The 18,951-nt window shown below is 38.0% G+C and overlaps 1 protein-coding gene across 1 annotated transcript in view; it reads left to right on the forward strand.

The window, feature by feature from the left end:
* The window catches only part of LOC140950546 (rho guanine nucleotide exchange factor 11-like), a 65,102-nt gene that overhangs the window by 36,774 nt on the left and 9,377 nt on the right, over nucleotides 1-18,951 (forward strand). The window contains 22 exon segments of the mRNA XM_073399786.1: nucleotides 1,262-1,313; nucleotides 1,933-1,985; nucleotides 6,509-6,602; nucleotides 7,414-7,499; nucleotides 8,484-8,567; nucleotides 9,233-9,274; nucleotides 9,359-9,476; nucleotides 9,979-10,028; nucleotides 10,336-10,386; nucleotides 10,526-10,603; nucleotides 12,320-12,395; nucleotides 12,641-12,753; nucleotides 13,127-13,184; nucleotides 13,581-13,671; nucleotides 14,159-14,205; nucleotides 14,494-14,972; nucleotides 15,586-15,841; nucleotides 16,140-16,213; nucleotides 16,614-16,649; nucleotides 16,968-16,999; nucleotides 17,219-17,247; nucleotides 18,410-18,522. Coding sequence (XP_073255887.1) covers nucleotides 1,262-1,313; nucleotides 1,933-1,985; nucleotides 6,509-6,602; nucleotides 7,414-7,499; nucleotides 8,484-8,567; nucleotides 9,233-9,274; nucleotides 9,359-9,476; nucleotides 9,979-10,028; nucleotides 10,336-10,386; nucleotides 10,526-10,603; nucleotides 12,320-12,395; nucleotides 12,641-12,753; nucleotides 13,127-13,184; nucleotides 13,581-13,671; nucleotides 14,159-14,205; nucleotides 14,494-14,972; nucleotides 15,586-15,841; nucleotides 16,140-16,213; nucleotides 16,614-16,649; nucleotides 16,968-16,999; nucleotides 17,219-17,247; nucleotides 18,410-18,522 — 2,112 coding nt within the window.

Here is an 18,951-nt window from a genome sequence, read left to right on the forward strand (position 1 = left end):
CAAGCCTTTAGTCATGATAGATGTAATATATTCCCTGAATTAAGGCAAATGATACGTTTTTGAATAGTCTTAGGGCCCGTCCACACTTATCCGGATATTTTTGTAAACGGATATTTTTCTCCTTTTTCAAAAAAAATTACGCATCCGCACATAGCTTATTCGAATCGTTTTCGTCCGTCCACACGAAAACGCTAAAACGATGGAAATACGATAGCGTCCCTTACGGAGCATGTGCAATTCTCGTAATTCTCGATTATGTGTGAAATCATCATATTCGAAAATCTCTGTTTTCGTCCGTCCACGCGTAAGCGAGAAGCCGGCGTTTTCAATCTCCACTCTGGAAAGCGTTTTTGAAAAAATGCGTTTTTGGTGACTTTAACTTTTTCACCGGATACGTGTGGACCGTAGGGCAAACTTCGTTTTCCAAAAAAAAAACAATCAGATACGTGTGGACGGGAACTTAGAGAGAACGACGTTGAAGCCCAAGTTGAATTTACGTTAAAAGTTTTGGAATGAGTTTTGGTGGCTGTGTAATGGCAAGAGAGAGAGCAGAATATAAAAGGTCCAGGTTCGAGGTCCGAATTCCACTCTGGGTTGCGATCTTCTATCTTTTTAATAGAAACACTCTCTATAACAGGTCGAACATTGTCTAAGTGTCTTATAAATGGCATCGACCGTTTACGAAAGGGACAACTGCTTCGGCGATCACGGAACGAAAGAAATGTTGGGAGTTGTTGGCGCTAAAGTTTGACCGGTTTCAAACTTTGCGCAACAACTCCCACCAACATGCAACAGTGTGTGCAAACGGACACAACATGTAACATCCAACAATGTTGCGTCCTTTTGTACGGAGCTTAAGATTAACATACATAAAATATGCAGTTAATGTCACACAAAAAAGTTTAGCTCGAATAGTCGGCTTATCGGTCAGACAAGGTTTTGGCCTACAGGATGTGGGTCGTGTTCGGCAATAATATGGTAGATAAGTCTGTACAATCATGTAAACGTGTCTCCTGACTGCTGACTGCCGGTTTATCAAACAATTGGTTTGAAGATAGTTCTAGTGTTGATGGTTGCTTTTTATTGACATTTTTAACCGCGGCAGGCTTAGCTCAGTTGGTAGAGCGCTTGACTGTGGAGCCGGAGGTCGTGGGTTCGATTACTGGGACCTGATCAACACTCAGAGTCTTAAAATAACTGAGAAATGAAGCTACTTCTTTGCCCTGCAAATGGCTAGAACTCTATAATGTTTTTGTTCTAGGTCATTAAAAAACTAAGAGGAAAGGAAATCAAGCGTCAAGAAATCATTCATGGTAAGACAAGTTGAACTTTATATAAAGACATGGAACGAGACATAAAAATAGTGTTTAACAGTTTCTAGATAGTAGATAGTAGATAGTAGATGGAATGAGTGTCGATACTGTTGCGTAACCTTCAAAATTTTAGGATTTGTGTGAAAAATATAAACGATTGTTTCTGAATCCTACAAATGTGAAAGAGATTTAAATAGACAACAGCTTACCTAACTGAGTTTTTTGTGTTTCTCCTTTCTTGTGTAGTCCCCAAGCCGATTTATGGCCATTGTATGGGTTATTATTATATTATATGGGTTTTAGTGCAACTGGTTTACTCCCTCCATATAACCTTATATCGCTCATATTTCAAGGTTGAGCTACGTGTGTCTTTGTGCCGTGTGTCTTAGTGTGGATGGTCGAAAACAATGTGGAAAAGCTCTGGTGTGGACGCAAAGTTTTGAATGCGTTCTTGTTTACGTGAAAGCGCCTCAGTATAGACCAAGCTGGGTTTTGATTGTTACAGTAGTGACCGACTTACTGTGAAGGTTTACTGCAAAATTCATTATAAAAAATTCACAAGAAAAACACTATAATAGCATCAGAATATTCTAATATTAACTGTATTTTTCTCTTTTAGAGCTTATTCATACTGAAAGAACACATGTTAGGAATCTTAAAGTTTTGAGCAAGGTGAGTTGGTAGTTAGAAATTGAGAACATATATATATAATATACACATATCTTTTTCATTTCTACTTTGAACTAAATTGAATAAGCTTTAAACTGTACACAGGAATGAAAACTACCCTTAGTGACAGTTTACGATCGAGCAATAGAGCAATCTGATATTCCTTGATGTCTCGACCCAGTACTTTTGCAGCGACACCTTCCATCTTTGAATCTCTTATACGTAATCAAATTGATCTTTACTGTAAAACCGATTGTAACACATGTATTACACATAGACTAAACTTTATTTTGATATTATTTTTTGGGCGATCGGAATAAATATCACGTGCCGATGACGTCACAATAGTTTTAGCTCGAAATCGAATTTCAGTCCTTATCGACATTTCTTTGGAAATACTTTACGCTACCGATACTTTGAGTGTTTGTCTTCTGTTGCGCGAAGTTTCACAAAAATCTATAAGAGGAATTTCGAGATATCTAGGAATTTCTACAAAAAGGGTATAAATTATGCATGAACTGAAGACTGGAATCAATACAGACAAATTTGCTATTTTTTTTGGATGCGTTCGAAAAGTTTTTATCACCCACTCATTTTGTAAATGACCTTTATACGCTCTGCAACCGGTTGAACGCAATTTCGCGATTTCGAAAAAAACATGAAAACATGTGAATGAGTCAAACGCAATGCTAAACTCTTTTTGTAATGTCTAAGGCTACTTTCACGAAAACAGCGATTAAAGAAAGTCGTCAATAGATTTTCGTAATAAAATTTCAGTGCTGCAATTGATCAGTGTACTATAAAATCCCCGAATTTTGTGTCCATTAAAAACTTTTTAAGTTGTCTAACGTAGGCCCAAAATTGAGTAAATATTGAAGCGATGTCATAGATCTGGCTAAGTTTTTGCTGTGGGATTTCCTATTGTCTCGAGTTTAGTAAAACATCAGATACCCATGCACCTTCTCATGCACCACGCGAGAATTTACCGTGCTTGGTTGCCCTCCCTAATCTATTCGCTATTGTTTTCTCCCATTCTACAGCATTACCATATTTCGGAAAGATTTCAAAGGGCAACCAAGCGCGGTAAATTCTCGCGTACTGCATGGGAATTTGATGTTGTGCTAAACTCGAGACAATAGGAAGTCCCAGAGCAAAAACTTAGTCAGATATTTGACATCGCTTCAATATTTGCTTAACTTAATTTTGGGCCTACGTTGGACAGCTTAAAAATTTTTCAATGGACACGAAATTCGGGCACTTTATAGTATACTGATCAATTGCAGTACTGAAATCTTTTCAAGAAAACCTATCGACGAATTTTTGTTTAATTGCAGTTTTTGTGAAAGTAGCCTTAAAAAATTACGGGAAAAAACTCAGCCTTGCGTTTACTGATTCACATGTTTTCATGTTTTTTTTCGAAATCGCGCAAGTCTTCTTGCGTTTAGCTGGTTGTAGAGTGTATAAAGGTCATTCGCAAAACAAATGAGTGATCAAAACTTTTCGGAAAGCTCCGAAAGGTGGCAAATTTGTCTGCATTAAGTCCAGACTTCAGTTCATGCATAATTTATACCCTTTTTGTAGAAATTGCAAGATATCTCGAAATTCCTCATTTAGATATTTGTGAAACTGCTCACAACAGAAGACAAGCACCCGAGGTATAGGTAGCGTAAAGTATTTCCAAAGAAAATGCCGATAAGGGCAGAATTTCGATTTACAGCTAAAACTATTGTGACGTCATTGTCACGTGATCTTTATTCCCCTCGCCCTAAAAATAAGTATAAGAGACTCAAAGATGGAAGATGCACTTACAAAAATTCTGGGTCGAGCCACCTTAAATGGAAAGCATTTTACTCATGTTACGGAGCGCGATTTTTTTAATGTCGTTCTAGTCTTTGGTTGCTGAATTGACAATTCTATCGTCAGTTCATTATTTGTAAACTTTTATTTCTATTTACCGTTGAAAAGGCTTTTTCCACGCCGTTTGTTGAAATCCAGCCTTTTACCTTTTCCTGATAGTCTGGTGAATTTTTCGCCATCTTAAAAGAGCCTAACGGTCAAACCAGGCCAAGCGTTCCCGTCGCTAACGGACTAATAAATTCATTAATAGCAAATTGTTTCCATTCGTTGGTTCCGTAGTTTATTCACGAAATGAATAATGCAATATTCAAATCGAGCCTCGATTCAATAATCGAATGTTGATTGGACTAATAAACAAAAGCCTTGCCATATATGGAGTGCTAGGAAAAGCATGTCCTGAACATGGCGGAGTTCTCTCCGGAGTTGAGTGTGATAGAGCAGGTAGGTTACTCTATAGTTCAACACGCCATTAGTATAAAATGTTGTTTACTTTTTCTACAGGCGTTCTTCCATACGATTCCTCTGATTCCTATTTGCAGTTTCGATTTGACAACAGTTGTGAATATTTGCGAAAGTTTACCACTTGATCGATCAAGCATGCATACAACCTTTGTGTATTTTATCATTTCCTCTTGCAATCTGTAAAATGCACTAAGAATAACCGTGAACTTTGACTTTTCAGGACAAAATCGTTGTCTTGGTTGAATTCAACGAAGTCAGGAAAAGTGACAGAAGTCACTGAAAGATCGACCAAGAGAGACTTAGTGGAAGATACATTTGGCATACGTGTACAGGGCACTGTTTCGTTGCAGGGTTATGATAAGGTGTGGGGAGAGTTCGTCGACGTCGAAATAAAAGACCTGAAAAACCGACATAAAATAAAAGTCATGATTTTCGAAAGCTGCTTGCACACCAGAAAACCGCGTAGTTCACGCTGAGCAGTTATGCACACCATTGCCAGAAACAAGCGGAGCGACCATTTGTGAAGGCTGTGAAAAGGCCGTTGACAGACTGCTGCAAAACCTCGAAGACCGCAAAAGCTCGCTGGAATACCGTCTACAACTAGCCCAAGCGACTTTAGCTTCCTTACAAGAAAGCTCCAGACAGAGCCTTTCCACTCTCGTAAAGTCCGTCCCAAACTGTTTCGCCTGCCCGCCATTAGAGGATGTTAGCATCAACAACGAGTACGAGTACGAGAACGACTTCAAGCCGTACTCGTACTCGAAGTCGTTTTCTCAGCTTTCTATGTTAGCGATGACACCGAGTTCGAGTTTATAGAAAATAAAATTATGGGATTCCGCATGACTGGGCGCCAAATTTGAGTCGAGGTAGCGCTTCCACAACAATTTCGAAAAAAAAAAAAGACTCTAAAAAACGTTCAAGACTGCTTGTTACTCAGTTACATGGAAGGTTTTTTGGACGAAGAAGAATTTTGTGCTTTATATGATGTAAACAGCACAGATTATCCTGTATTTGAGCATGGAAAGTATCGAAGATTCGACCTGAATGAAGTTTCCGAGGAAGAGTGCTTCAGCGGCTTTCGTTTTAGCGACAAGGTCATTCCCTACCTTGGTCGTATTTGGCGTCTGCCGGAAAAATTTGTGTGCGAAAATTGAACAGCGGCCTCCAGTTTTCAAAGGAAAATCGATTTTTCGAGGTAACTCGAAGGATGGTTAGTCGTGGTCTTAAAACACGCTAAAACCTATCAAATTCAACACAACAACCACACTGGATAAAGAAGTAAGTATTCTTTATTGATATCTTCGACTTTTGGGATATTTTCGACCAAATAATGGCAATTTTCGGGGTGATTTCGTGAGCCTGTGAGGCCTGTAGAGAGACATGAAACTTTCCCGGGTAAATGCAAATTTACTCTGTGTAGGAAATATCGCGTTCGGTTGCTTTTCCTCGACTTCAAAAGCAGTATTTTACATAAAACATAATATAAGGAATGTTCAAGATGATAAAGAGAGGCTAGAAACGAAAAGAAACTGCATTAAACGATCGGAATTTACCTTTGAAAACCAGTTCTTCCCAGTCGTTCTACCCACTTCGAGTTTATGGTGAGAACTCGTCGTAGTGCAACTTGTCAGGACGACTTGAAAACGTGGAGATGCGCAGAACGGATGCGCAGTACGCAAAATCGCTATCTCGTTCTAGAACTCGTACTCGTTGTCGATGCTAACATCCTCTATTTTTTCAACTGGAGCGCGGTAGGAGCGTGGTGTCCATATATGGCAAGGCTTTTGTTTATTAATCCAATCAACATTCGATTATTGAATCCAGGCTCGACTTGAATATTGCAGTATTTTTTTCGTGAATAAACTACGAAACCAACGAACGGAAACAATTTGCCATTAATGAAATTATTAATCCGTTAGCGACGGGAACGCTTAGCCTGGTTTGACTGTAAGCAAAGGCGCTTTTGGGCCACGCACGCCAACCAGAAGTTGACGTTTGCAATCCCTTTGCAGTGGTTTTGCCCAAATTGAAGGGAAGATCGTTTCTAAATTAAAGAGTAAATACACTTAGCAATACAAATTCGGTAGCTTCAAATGGCACTCTCCCACGTACGTAGTTCAAAGTGCCTTTGCTTAAGCTCCCTATTACTGTGCTTTTGTACGCTTGGAAGAGAATGGTTATATATTTTTATTATTTTTTTTTTTCAGGTGTTCTACAGACCAATGTTAAAAGTTCAGGTTATGGCCAAGCAGCATATTAATCAACTTTTTCCCAACTTAGATGAATTGATTAAAATTCATGGTAAGTGAACAAAGAATGCTTAGGGATGGTACACGAATTCCTATCAGTGATTTAGCTTAGTAGTGGGTTACTTAGTAGTGGTCGCTTAGTAGTGGTGCTTAGTAGTAGACGCCATATGTGGGTTGAGTTTGTTGTTGGTTCTCTCCCTTGCTCCGAGAGGTTTTTCTCCGGGTACTCCGGTTTCCCCCTCTCCTTAAAAACCAACACTTTCAAATTCCAATTCGATCTGGAACGCACGGACACGTCTCAACGAGTTCTTATGAACTCCTTAGTGCTCCGTGGGTAAACAAATTACAATTTACAATTTTTTTTTTAGTGATTTTCTGCTCCTAGACGGTTACTAGAACTTCAAGTATGTTTTAGCTATGACCAGTCACAACAGTGGCACTGAAGTTTGTAATCGATTTTGTAGCTGTTAAATTTACCTGTTTCTTAAAAGATGTATGTTTGACTTGTGTATCCACGGTTTTTCTCATACTCCCACACTGCAACCCATTATCCCTTTCTGGATAACCCTAAAAAAGAATCTTACTTTTATGCCTACTCGTACTATTGTGTGTTCTGGTTATAATTAGTACGATAAAATACCTTAAATTGTATTAAGCATTCAAAGCTCCCTGCTTTAAATCTCAAGAGACATTAATGTAGGATGTGTTGTAAACTTTTTGCTAGAATTCAATAGCTGGGTAGATAACTTGTTTAATACTTTGATGAGTTTTTAGAGAAAATCGCAACTCTTAACGGGACTTTCCCCTTTTTACACAGAAAGTTAGGTCGTGTGTTAATTGATTTGTTAATTGATTTATTCAAGTGTCTTTAATGGAGAGCATGATGAAAAAACAAGAAGATCCTTCTGAGGAAGTTATAACTTGTATAGGCGATGTTATGCTGAAAAGGGTGAGCTCCAAATTATTACGCTATAATTAGCAACGAATGGAGAGATCAACATAATTTTCAATATCAGACAAAAGTCGACTCCAATAATTATTGTTTTATTATTTTCTCAAATTACCTGTTCCGCGGCAGTTTCAGGATGTAAAGGGATGTTTAGTCCAACTAATATTATTCAAATAGCAACGCGTTTGCCATTCTTTGAGTGGTATTATTGCTATTCTTGCTACGTTTTTAGGCAGTAGTTTGGCTATTTGTTCAGCGGCAAAAATGAAATCCTCCGCCATTTTCTCAAGCTCTACCAGAACAGCTGAGCTACTGCGCCTTCTGTGGTCCCTTTTCCTGTCGATTATCAGTACAGGTGGCGTCAATTGGATTGATATCGGCAAACTTCTTGCATATTTGGTCAGCGGTAGCTGCTTTAAGATAAGCCAGGGCACTAGAGGCAATCTGAATCTTCCGGGCATTAATGCGTGGCAAACAAACAAATGGGGTCGATAAGTTAAGCAAGCTGTATTTTTTACGTCATTACACCCCTGAACGCAAATTACGAGTTTTTGTCGGTACATGATGCAAACTTTGCGTTTGTGGATTTCTGTTAATTTTAATTGGATAAATTACTTAGATAATTATTTCTCTTTGTAATTGCAATGATTAAAAAGAAATGCATGTTTTTTGAGAAAAGTCGAGTTGCCTCAGTTTTTATTCAGCTCACACAAATATGGTGACAGTATGTTTTTTAAATTTTGTTGTTCACATCCTTTCTCAATTTATATGATTTAAATTTCAGTTTTGTATCATAGTCTTTAGTAAGTGCAAACTGTAATTAAAATTAGTAGGCCATTATTATTGATACTTGATAAAAACAATTTTAGGCCGTTTCCAAATCAAATAGTTCAGGAAATAAGAAAGTTAATTAATGAGTAGAATGTAATAGAATTTTTTATGTAACTTGAGAAATAGTTCTTTTTTGTATTTTTTGTTTTGCAGTTTGATGATGAACCTGGTGAGATAGCCAAGGATGCCTGTGCTACATTCTGTAATCACCAGAAACTAGCTTTGGAACAGCTCAAGGTATGCTGGTGCTGCAGACGGTAGTAACTTTTGAAAGCGATCCACAAAGTTTATACTCCTGTTGTTTACTGAAATCCGAGTTTCAAACACTACTTTTAAAGAGAGGCTGAGCCCCGTCCACAAGTAAACGGATAGTTTTGAAAGCGGAGATTTTTTCCTTTTGTTATATCGATGGAAATATGATAGCTTCTTTCACAGAGCATGCGTTATGCTAGTAGTATATGATGTATGACATCATCGTATTTGAAAACCTCCGTTTTCGTCCGTTCACACGTCAACGAGCAGCGAGTGTTTTTGAAAAGATTCTTTTTTGGTGACAGTTTTCACCGAATGCGTGTGAACGGTAGGCGAAACCGGAGGAAAAAACAAAAACAGTTACGTGTGGACGGGACCTAAGTGCTAAATCCTGGCATGAAAATGAGTGTTACTTGCATAAGAATTTCTCACTTACCCTTGCCCTGAAGGAAAGGTTTAGGGAAATTCGCAAATGGTCCACTGCTTTTGTTGTTTAAAAGTTGGTACAGCTTGATTTCATCCTTGTTATTTGTTCAAGCACTAGGCTAGTATCTAGGTTACTTGCTTTAATTGTGTCATGAGTCATAGAGACGCCTAATTTTTGTGGACTGATAAATGGATCTTACGTTCATTGTTTTCTCTTGTTTCAGCATCGTCAAAGAAAAGATCCCAACTTACAAAAATTTATCGCTGTAAGTATTTTCGCTAATATCTTTTGAGATTGTGGATTTCAGTTTATCACAGTCTTTACTGTTACTGTTATGTTTTCTCTTTAGAATTGTGAAAACGATCCGTTGTGTAGAAGGTTGAGACTACAAGATATAATTTCCTCCAGTTATCAGAGATTGACAAAATACCCACTTCTATTGGAAGGAATACAGAAAAATACTCCAAGTAAGTCTGTTACGTTTGTGAAGAGGATGTTACTCGAGTGTAGCGGTCACGCTGTGCACTGCTCCCCTAATCTCCAGCTCTTAATCTTCTGATTTTTAACATGACTGGTAAAGTTAGAGCAACAGGAAAATTAAAGACGGAAAATAAAGACTTGAAAAAACAGTTAGAAGAAGTTAGAACTAGACTATCCGACCAAGTTTCTTCAATTCGACAAGCTGACAATATTTGTTTGTTTCTTAATTACTTAATAATATGAAGTCTACCGTACATAAGTTGCACAAAATTTTATGTTAATGTATATGTTCTGTATTTTTAAAATGTATATCTATATAAGAAAGTTATCTCTGTACAGTCTGGCTTGCCGCGATTAGCTCTGGGCTATCTGCAAGCCAGCCTAATCGTCCCAAATTGAAATTGAATACAGGATGTTGTTGGAGATCCCGCGTGTTGCTTATGTTTGGCATTGCGCTGAGTAATTATGTTGAACTGTTTGCCAACCTAGGCTCTCATCCGGATAGTAAAGATATCGAGAGAGCAATTCAGTGTACCAAGGTAAGATGAACTTATTTTGCGCTAATTTGCGCCAATTTTAACTTAAACTGGCAGGCCAATCACGAGAAACATACGTGTTTGAATGATTACCACTTCCGAAGGAGTGTTGCTCACTGCATCCTAAACAGAAGCATTAGGTTTTTCTATTTCCTTACACGGCTTAGAAAGGCATAATATGCAATAACGTAATGGGCTAGTGAGTTTAATCAACGGTCACTATTATTATTGATCTAAACGGTGTTCTCTGGGTTTCAGTTGAATGCTTGTTAGTGCTGCATATTTGATCATGCGTTTTTGTTTCTTGCAGGATTTACTAGCGTTTGTGAACCAGAGTGTGAAGGACTGCGAAAATAGACAAGTACGCGCATTTAATACCGTATTAATTATCATCATTATTTACTTTAACGTTGGGCGACCTGTGACTTGTATTACAAAAGAGCAAGCGCCAGCCAACTTGCAGTGTAGAATGTTCTTAACTTTTTTTCCTATCCCTACAGAGACTTGCTGACTTTCAAAGAAAAATTGACAGAAGACCTCTTGAAAGTACTAGCAATAAAACAATGGAAGAGTTTAAGGTACCAAAAATGATGGCTTCGTTTTGTATGACGCCACCCAAGTCGTCTTCTGGCTAACATCTAGATAAAATAGAGCAAAACGTTTCAATCTTTGTCACGGAGTTAACGTCTTGGCCCATTTTTCTCGAAGGCCTATTATTCCTAACCAGGGGTTAAATTTTAATCTGGGTTGCCTTTTTGAGTTGTTGTTTTTCCAAAGCATTGCCTCCGTTAATTATATCTGAATATTTTAGGGCATCCAAATATCAATTTGTAGGCCAAACCATTTACAGGAATTTGCTTTGTCAACATTCAGATTTAAGGTACGAAAAAACGGGCAACAAAAAACATGCAACTTGTTTTGCATCATTTGCTACAAAACGAGTTGCAAAGAGATGTTGCGCGTTTTACCACCCTCATCAAATCTGTCTTTCACCAGATCAGGTTGTTGAAAGGTTTGAACGTTGGTGGTAAAACGTGCAACATCGTCTTCAACTCGTTTTGTAGCAATGTTGCAAAACAAGTTGCATGTTTTTTGTTGCCCATTTTTCCGTACCTTAAGAAAATGTTAATTCAAATTTCGCTTGTACCATGGATTATCTTACACCGCGGTCATACGTCCTAGGCGTTTTTCATTAATCATGAAGTGAAAACACGTGCAAATATATCTAAAGCATATTGTGAATGTAATTTTTTTCTCATTTCTCAAAATAAAGAGCTTCTTGCCGCTTTTGAAAAACCTTTGCACCCGACCTAATTTTTATTGACAAATGGCGACAGCAAGTGTGCAGTTTCAGTTTTCAGACACTTAGAGCTTTGTTAGTAAACGTTCAAAGTACTTTGTAAATCAGCAGCGTATTGTTAATGTTTCAAACTTGAACTGGTGAAAATAATAACCTTAGCTTTTAAGGACTTAACTTGGCTTTTGCAAAGTCTCTTGTTTGACATATTTTATGCACGTCAAAGCAAATACTGAATAACCTGGTAATTCAATGAACCATATTTGACACTTGGTTTTCATCTTGTCCTCCCTTGGTTTTTGTTTGTCATTTCTGTTAGCAAGACATCATTCCAGTTGGAAAAGGTTTCGCAAAACGCTCAACGAATGTTGACATTTTTAGCGCAGGATATTAATAGTCAAAAACAGGCGCAGGAAAGGCGAATTTTCCTGGAAATTTGCCCGTCAGATTTGCGAGCAGAGGTTTGTCTTGCACGGTTTTAAGCTTTAACGAAGGCGTTCTCGTGGCTTGTCAGTCGCGCGTTCGAACGACTTTGTTAATGCTAACAGCCATGCCAGAAAGAAACCTGTGCTCGCAGGGTAACAAGTAGTAAATCAATTGGTTTATTACTTGGCCACTGGAGCTAACACTGCAGTTGTTTTTTATGTACATTCCTTTGTCAGTATCGTAGCACATACTCAGTCATGTTGTCTCTCAAGGTACGGTAAAATGGCCAACACGAAAACGTGCAACCTGTCCTGCGACTTTGCCGCAAATCGAGTTGAATAGCGATGTTGCGCGTTTTGCCACCCACGTAAAAAACCTCGCAACCCTATTTGTTGCCAGTCAAATTTGAACGTGGGTAGTAAAGTGCGCAACATCGCTAGTCAACTCGTTTTGCAGCAATGTTGCAAAACAGGTTGCACTTGTTTTGCTGCCCGTTTTACTGTAGCTTTATAACCTTTGCTGTACGTTTTATCTGTTCTGTGTTCTAAATTGACTTTTCATATTCTTTTAGGACTTGGACCTGACTAAGAAAAAGTTGGTTTATGATGGTCCACTGACTTGGAGAATAAGTCGAACAAAATCTATTGGTAAGCTGTTTTGAATATCGCTTTGAATGGGTATTGGTTGTTTCTTCGTTTATTTTCACTTCTTCTCCACAACTGTTTTTTCAATCTTTTTTTTTGTCGCGCAAATGTGAACTGGAAAGCAATATATTATCAGGTCTGTCAGGTTCATTTCAACACTTACTCTTCTTTTGTGCAGTGGGGCGCTGGTTCGATGAATTTTCTTTTGATTCATCAGTTTTTAACGAATGATGTTTTGATATTCTCAGATCTTCATGTGCTTCTTTTAGAAGATTTATTAATTCTACTTCAAAAGCAGGATGATAAGCTTGTTCTGAAGTGTCTTAGTACAACTTTTTCGGCAGGGTACCAAGATGTAAAGGTAAGTTCCTCTAAATATCCATCAAACCAATACTAAACAATCAATAGAAAACCAAGTTGTGGAAAAAACAAGGTATACTGTGTGAAACAAACTATTAAATGATTTATTTTTTTCGTTGGAAAATAATTGTCCTCGTACATTTGTAGCACACGGCGGTAAACGTTTATGTTTCGACCATAGGTACCCATATTTACCCCTTTTTTCGTTGAGACTATCCATTGCCAGTAAGCTCATGTCTAGCCAGAGGACTATTTTTTAATTTTTTTAGTGTGTGTGCAATTCTGTTTGATGTGTTTGATGGCGCTATATTTAGCGGGTCTTGATTATGCCTAAGTGGTTAAAGATTTAGACATATTCTTATTTCATCCTTTAGACCACTCACAGCCCTATAATCAAACTGAATAGCGTTCTGACAAGAAATGTGGCAACAGGTGGGTTTAACTATGTACACAGTGTCCTTTTTAACTTGAGATGAACTAGTAAATTCCTACATAAGGTATAACTATTAAATCATCATGCGCATGTATAGTGGCCGTAGCTTCTGTGGTCGTTGGTTTACTTAGGGGCCAGTGCAATTTTGAGTTATAGCACAGCTCTGCAGAGAAGTATTGGTCTTTCTCTCTTTCTACTAAGAAAAATATAATTTTAATGGTTCATATGACTTTCGTTTACTTTCAAACTGAACATTTTGATGAAAAAATCTCTGCCAGTGAGTGCCTGTCTTAAATAACACTTTCATTAGGGTGCATTTACAGCTCAGTATTGTGAATTAGCACTAAAAAGCCCCAATAAAATGGATAACAAGTTATTTGTATTGTGTCCAACAGACAAAAGAGCTTTCTTTCTTGTGAGCACCTCATCCACTGTTGGACCACAGATTTATGAACTAGTTACAGCAACAGTCACAGATCGGAAGAAGTAAGTCCCTTGTGGTCAAAGTATTTTTAGCTTGAATTTTTACTGACCATTCACTGATTAAGCGCCAAATATTAAATTTCCATAGTTTGTTACCTTCCAACTGCATCTCAGGCGTTTCCATCTGTGTACACAATTGTTTGGACGTTGTTATTGGTACAAAGTTTAATTTTAATTTTTGGTTCGGAACAACTGGAACTGCAGTCTTACAACACGCGATCAAGAGTCGATTCCCACCTACCTCCTGTATTGATCTGAGCGTCGTTTAGGATGGACTCCCAATATGGTTACTATGAGGTTACTATATCATAATTTTTATCAAAATTTTGTATCTGAGAATTAGCTTCTAATTTTGACTGAAAAGCTATCGTTCACTTCTATGGACTTTTTTCGCTTTGTGTGTTCAACTCATGTTATATCTCGTGATATATGAGCGTTCATCTTATTAATAGCTATAATGGTATTGATGATATAGCTTCTCTCTCCACAGCTGGTTTAAGTACATAACAGATACCGCCGAGGCATACAAAGGGAAAGGTAGGTTAATTTCAAACTTTATTTCTGAAAAAGGCGTGTAAATGTTTAGGATTTTGTGAGGGAACGGCAGTCAACTTGTCAGCATCCTCTCTTAATTCTAAATTCGACCTCGGAGTTTTCTTTCTTGTAATCCATTAAAGTACGTATGGTTTGGCCGCTATGAGTAGTAGCAGGCAAATCAAACCATGCAGTCATTCGTCAACAGCGGTGTAAGTAGTAGGGAAGTCTACTAACCAGGTTATCCTTACATTTTTGGAACTAACCACAAAGGTGGTTTGTTTTCTACAGAGCGAGGTCGCCGATTTGCTTTATCAGTTGGCGGTCAACAAACAATAATGGATCCAGGTGACCCAACCGAATTACCAGGAAGGAGAGTCAATCCAGCAGCTAAAGAAGAGGGGGAATCTACCAATGCGGAGAAGTTTGTTAATACAAAAACAGAAGAGGACGAAGCAGATAAAGACAATGATGCAGATGATGATGACTCGGAAGAAGAACAACCTCGGGATGATGAGGAGGAGGAGGAAGAAGATGATGATGATGACGACGACGAAGAGGAAACTGAGAAAGAAGCTCCAAGAGAAGCAGCTGTGGAGGAAGTACTGGTTCCTAAGATTGTTGAGCCACCTGTAGAGTCTCAGGTTGAAACAGAGTCTGAACACGAGTCTGACCGTGAGTCTGAATCAGAAGTCAAACAAGAGTCAGAAGTGGAATCACCACCAAAGCTGCATATAGAGTCCAGTCCTCCTAGTGATTCAGAGACTGATGTATGTTTCAAACTATTCAGCTGATCTTGCTATAATTTAGCCTGCGCGCAGACGAAATTATACTCTGGTTAACTCCGTCTGCGAAACAGCGCCGAAATCCTTGTTCTGGACTTCCAGCTGTGTACCCAGATTTGAGTACGCGCCACGATTGGCCAGTTAAAAAAGGCCTTCGTTTTGTTTGTCGTGATCGCCAATCAGGTTGAAGGGAAATTCGAAACGCACTTCCGGTAATTCGTTGAGTCCGTTGGGGGTTCAGAACAAGGATCTCTGCGCTGCTTCGCAGACGGTACTAATCAGAGTTTAGTTATCGTCTGCACGCAGGCTAGCTATAATTGTTTATTGTAATTAGGAAAGTGCGACTGCTTGGACTGAAGATTATCAGCACCAGCCCAGCAAGAAGTTTTTTGATAACTGGATTATTACGGGTTTCGGGGAAAGTATATTCCAGACCCCAACATGTCATAGAGATGGTACTTGACTAGATCTTAACAGTCCAAAAATTGAAAATGGGTAAAACAAAAATAGCCGTTCAGAGGTTAGAAATTTTTTATTTTATTTTATTTTAGCATAATTCAGACAGTTATGATTAACAGTTTTGTATCTGCTGTTTTAGGTTCTTTCAGCTGAAGACAGTGAAACCCCAGTAGATTCGTCAGTTGTGAACAGGGATTCGTTAGCGGAGCTCACAAATGAGGAAAGTGTAGATGACAGATCACCTTCTCTGGAGCGTAACAGCATTATCTCTGACAGTTCTTCCAGTTCATCGAATGACACCTTGAAAATGAGAGGAAGCCTTGTTCACATGTCTGCTGATGAACAGGATGATTCTATAAGTAATAATCCAGCGCGCTCTTCAGTCATGTTGCTTGGTAAGTATTCCCTATTTTCCTTTCTTTTTTATCCGAAAAACTGGCTCGTTGTCTATCTTCAGGAGGTTTTATTTCGTGAATCCAAATGTCTGTATTTGCTGATTATAAATTACCAGTCTTCCGAAGTTTTAAGTAATATTCACGTTATTTCACAAGAAGCAAGAACAATAGTTGTTAGCCTTAAGTATTAGTTTCTTCACTTTTGACTGCTGAAGTCTTAGTCTTGTAGCTAATAACGTCTGTATTTCGGGCAAACAATACATCGAATACAATTACATTATTTTTGTTTGTTTTTTAGAATTGCTGAGGTCGAAGGATGAAGAGCTTAGAAAAATTTTAGAAGAAAAATCTAGACTTGTTGCTGAACTGAGGGTAAAACGTTATTGTATAATATTCAGTTACACTGTAATTCCGACCCTTTTTCCCTCCATAAACCTTTGCCATTTCGTTACGTAAATTTCATAAGATTGCATACTTAAAGAAACGATTAACCCTAGTACAGTACATACACTAACACAATTTCACTGGAACACACTTTGAAATAATCATGGATCTTTTTCTTTAGCTTGTTTTTACGTCTGGTTAGCAGTGAGGGTTGTTTTTAGTGTGTGACAATATATTGGATTGCTGTACCGCAGCGCAGTCAGTTATAATAGGTACAACAGACGACACAGCTTAGTGCTCGATGAAGTAATTTTTCTCTCTCTGGAATCGTGGGCCGTTGCAGCTGTCCATATTAGATTACTTTTTATTACTTTTTTTTTTTACCTAGGGAGCGAATATGACAGTAGGAGCATCAACCAGTGAGGTAGGTGTCGATTTTGCCTTGTTAATGCAGAATTGAATTAAAGTTTTAAGTTCAAAATGTTTGCAACCATCAGTCCACTCACTCATTGACTTAATCAAGGCAATTTTTGTTGTAGCTCAGTGCTTTTGTCGACGAATAGAGTACTTTTTTAAGCGTTAACGTTTCGAAATGTGACTTGTTGTTCATAAAGTTAAAGGAAATCTCGTACCCAATCAGACGTCACTTCTCTGGTTTAGTGCGAGACTTATGTTAAGCAGGAGTTTTTGCGTGCTGGAATTATCCTTTGGCTTACCACTATTTGGGTTCATTTTATTTCAGAGTCATATCAACAGTGATTCAGTGGAGGCTAGGTAATTACTGTTCCTTTACCACAGTTCTATTTGCAACGAACTGAGTGCAGTGCTTGCTCTGATTCTTTTTACCTATTTGTTAGTTTCCGTCGCTCAGTAGATTTTATAGGTATTATATTATTTTGTAGATACTGTAAATATTTTGCAGATGGTGCAAAACATGTTATTATATCTTGTATCTTCGAGGAAATTAATTCATTTTTCTGTCTTCTTTGGTAGGGATTTGATACTAGCCGCCATTCTTCAAGGTTAGTTGTAATATTCATAGTGGTGACTCGTGGAACTTTTGCGTTGTCTTGAACTTTACCTATTCTGAAGTTTATGTACACAATTTGCCATAAGTTCGTGTGGCAAAACTTGTAATGCACATTTATCGTAAGGGTTGTTTTGAAAGGATCATAACGAATTGAAATAACGTAAAATTCCGAAAAGAAGCCCCGAGGCTTATATTTTTCAAAGGCCCTTTTTGAGGGGCTTATTTTTGTACGAAGGGAAATTATGTGTTACAAAATCGGTTAGGCTTACACTTGGAGGGAAATTTGCGTCCCAAAATCGATTGAGCTAGCTTTTAGTTGGAAGGAATTTTATGTCAGTAAATTGCACGAAGTTTTTACCGAGACTTGTCGTGAGGAAGTAGATCTTCCTAAAATTTAGCCATGCAAAGTTAAAAAACTATGGTGCAGGGTGGCGGAACATAATTTCCTAGCAACTGCTTTGTCTATATGGACCAAAGAAATCCAAGCCAAGAGTGAAAAGTGCACCACGCAAACAGCAATAAGCTGTGACACTTTTTGACTGCGATCATTTTGTACACGTAATAGTCTTTGGAAAATAAAACAAAATTGTGTTCCTGTACCGTTTTTGCTTTGTTTTATGTCGTATTTTACGGCTGTTTCCAAGTATAGACCTCCCAGGGCTTGGATTCGGAGGGGCCATTTAAGAGGGTTACATTTACCATTTACATAGGTTTTTGCGTTACGAGTTTGGGTGCCTTATATTTTGAGGTGCTTATATATCGAGGGGCTTTTCTTTCGGAATGGTACGGAAATATAAAGAAATGGAATCTTATCAATTCTTTTTCCCGTAATTTTTTTGCCCTATGGCTCTTTTTATGTGTGGATATATATTTTTTTGATTTGTCATTTTTCGGGGTATTTTCATAGAGTAAGAAATTCGTAAGAATCCCGATGTTTCCGATCGTTTATCGCATATGCCTTCTGCGCTTCAACTTTTTCTCCGGATTAAGTGTAGACTGATCGATCTAAAAATTTATTTGTAGACTAGTGCTACTGATCTACCGTTTAACTGCTGTTTCTCTAAATAGATAATATACGTGCTTTACCACTCAGAATTGGTCACTGAAATCGGCTTTTGTTACTTCTGATGGGATCTTGTTATGTTTTATTTTAGCAAATCGTTTAACGGTTGCTGTGAGCGATGTGTTAAATCCAAATATAGATGACGTTTCTCATGGTCTGGTATCACTGGGTTGTGATGGTGTCCAGAGCGACTTCTCGCCGCAGGTACTACCGTGGCTAATGTTTAGTTTCATTTTCACCATATATAAATATATTTTTAACCAATACAGTATTTTAGGTAGGCCATAGGCTTGCTACCGAAAGGATTAGCATGTTGAAACTAAAATGTCAAAGCTAAGTGCCTATGTGTTGTTATGATTTCTTAATGAAGGACTCAATTTTATAAAAGAGTTAGAGGAACTCGTCTTTAATGAATAGGTAACAAGTACTTAGTGTGTGTTCGATTTGCCGTATTTCGGAATACGAATGGATGGATTAAAATCTAGAAGTCATTTGTTTTCGCATTCGTATAGTGCATTGCAATATCTCGAAATGTGCTTGAAATGAAATATTCCAGTGTATGCTGAGTTTAAATGGCCCAAAAATCACGGTAGAAGAGATTTGCGTTAAAACTTTTGCGTATTCTTATTCCAA

Source organism: Porites lutea, chromosome 10 (assembly GCF_958299795.1).
Source record: "Porites lutea chromosome 10, jaPorLute2.1, whole genome shotgun sequence".
NCBI lineage: Eukaryota > Metazoa > Cnidaria > Anthozoa > Scleractinia > Poritidae > Porites > Porites lutea.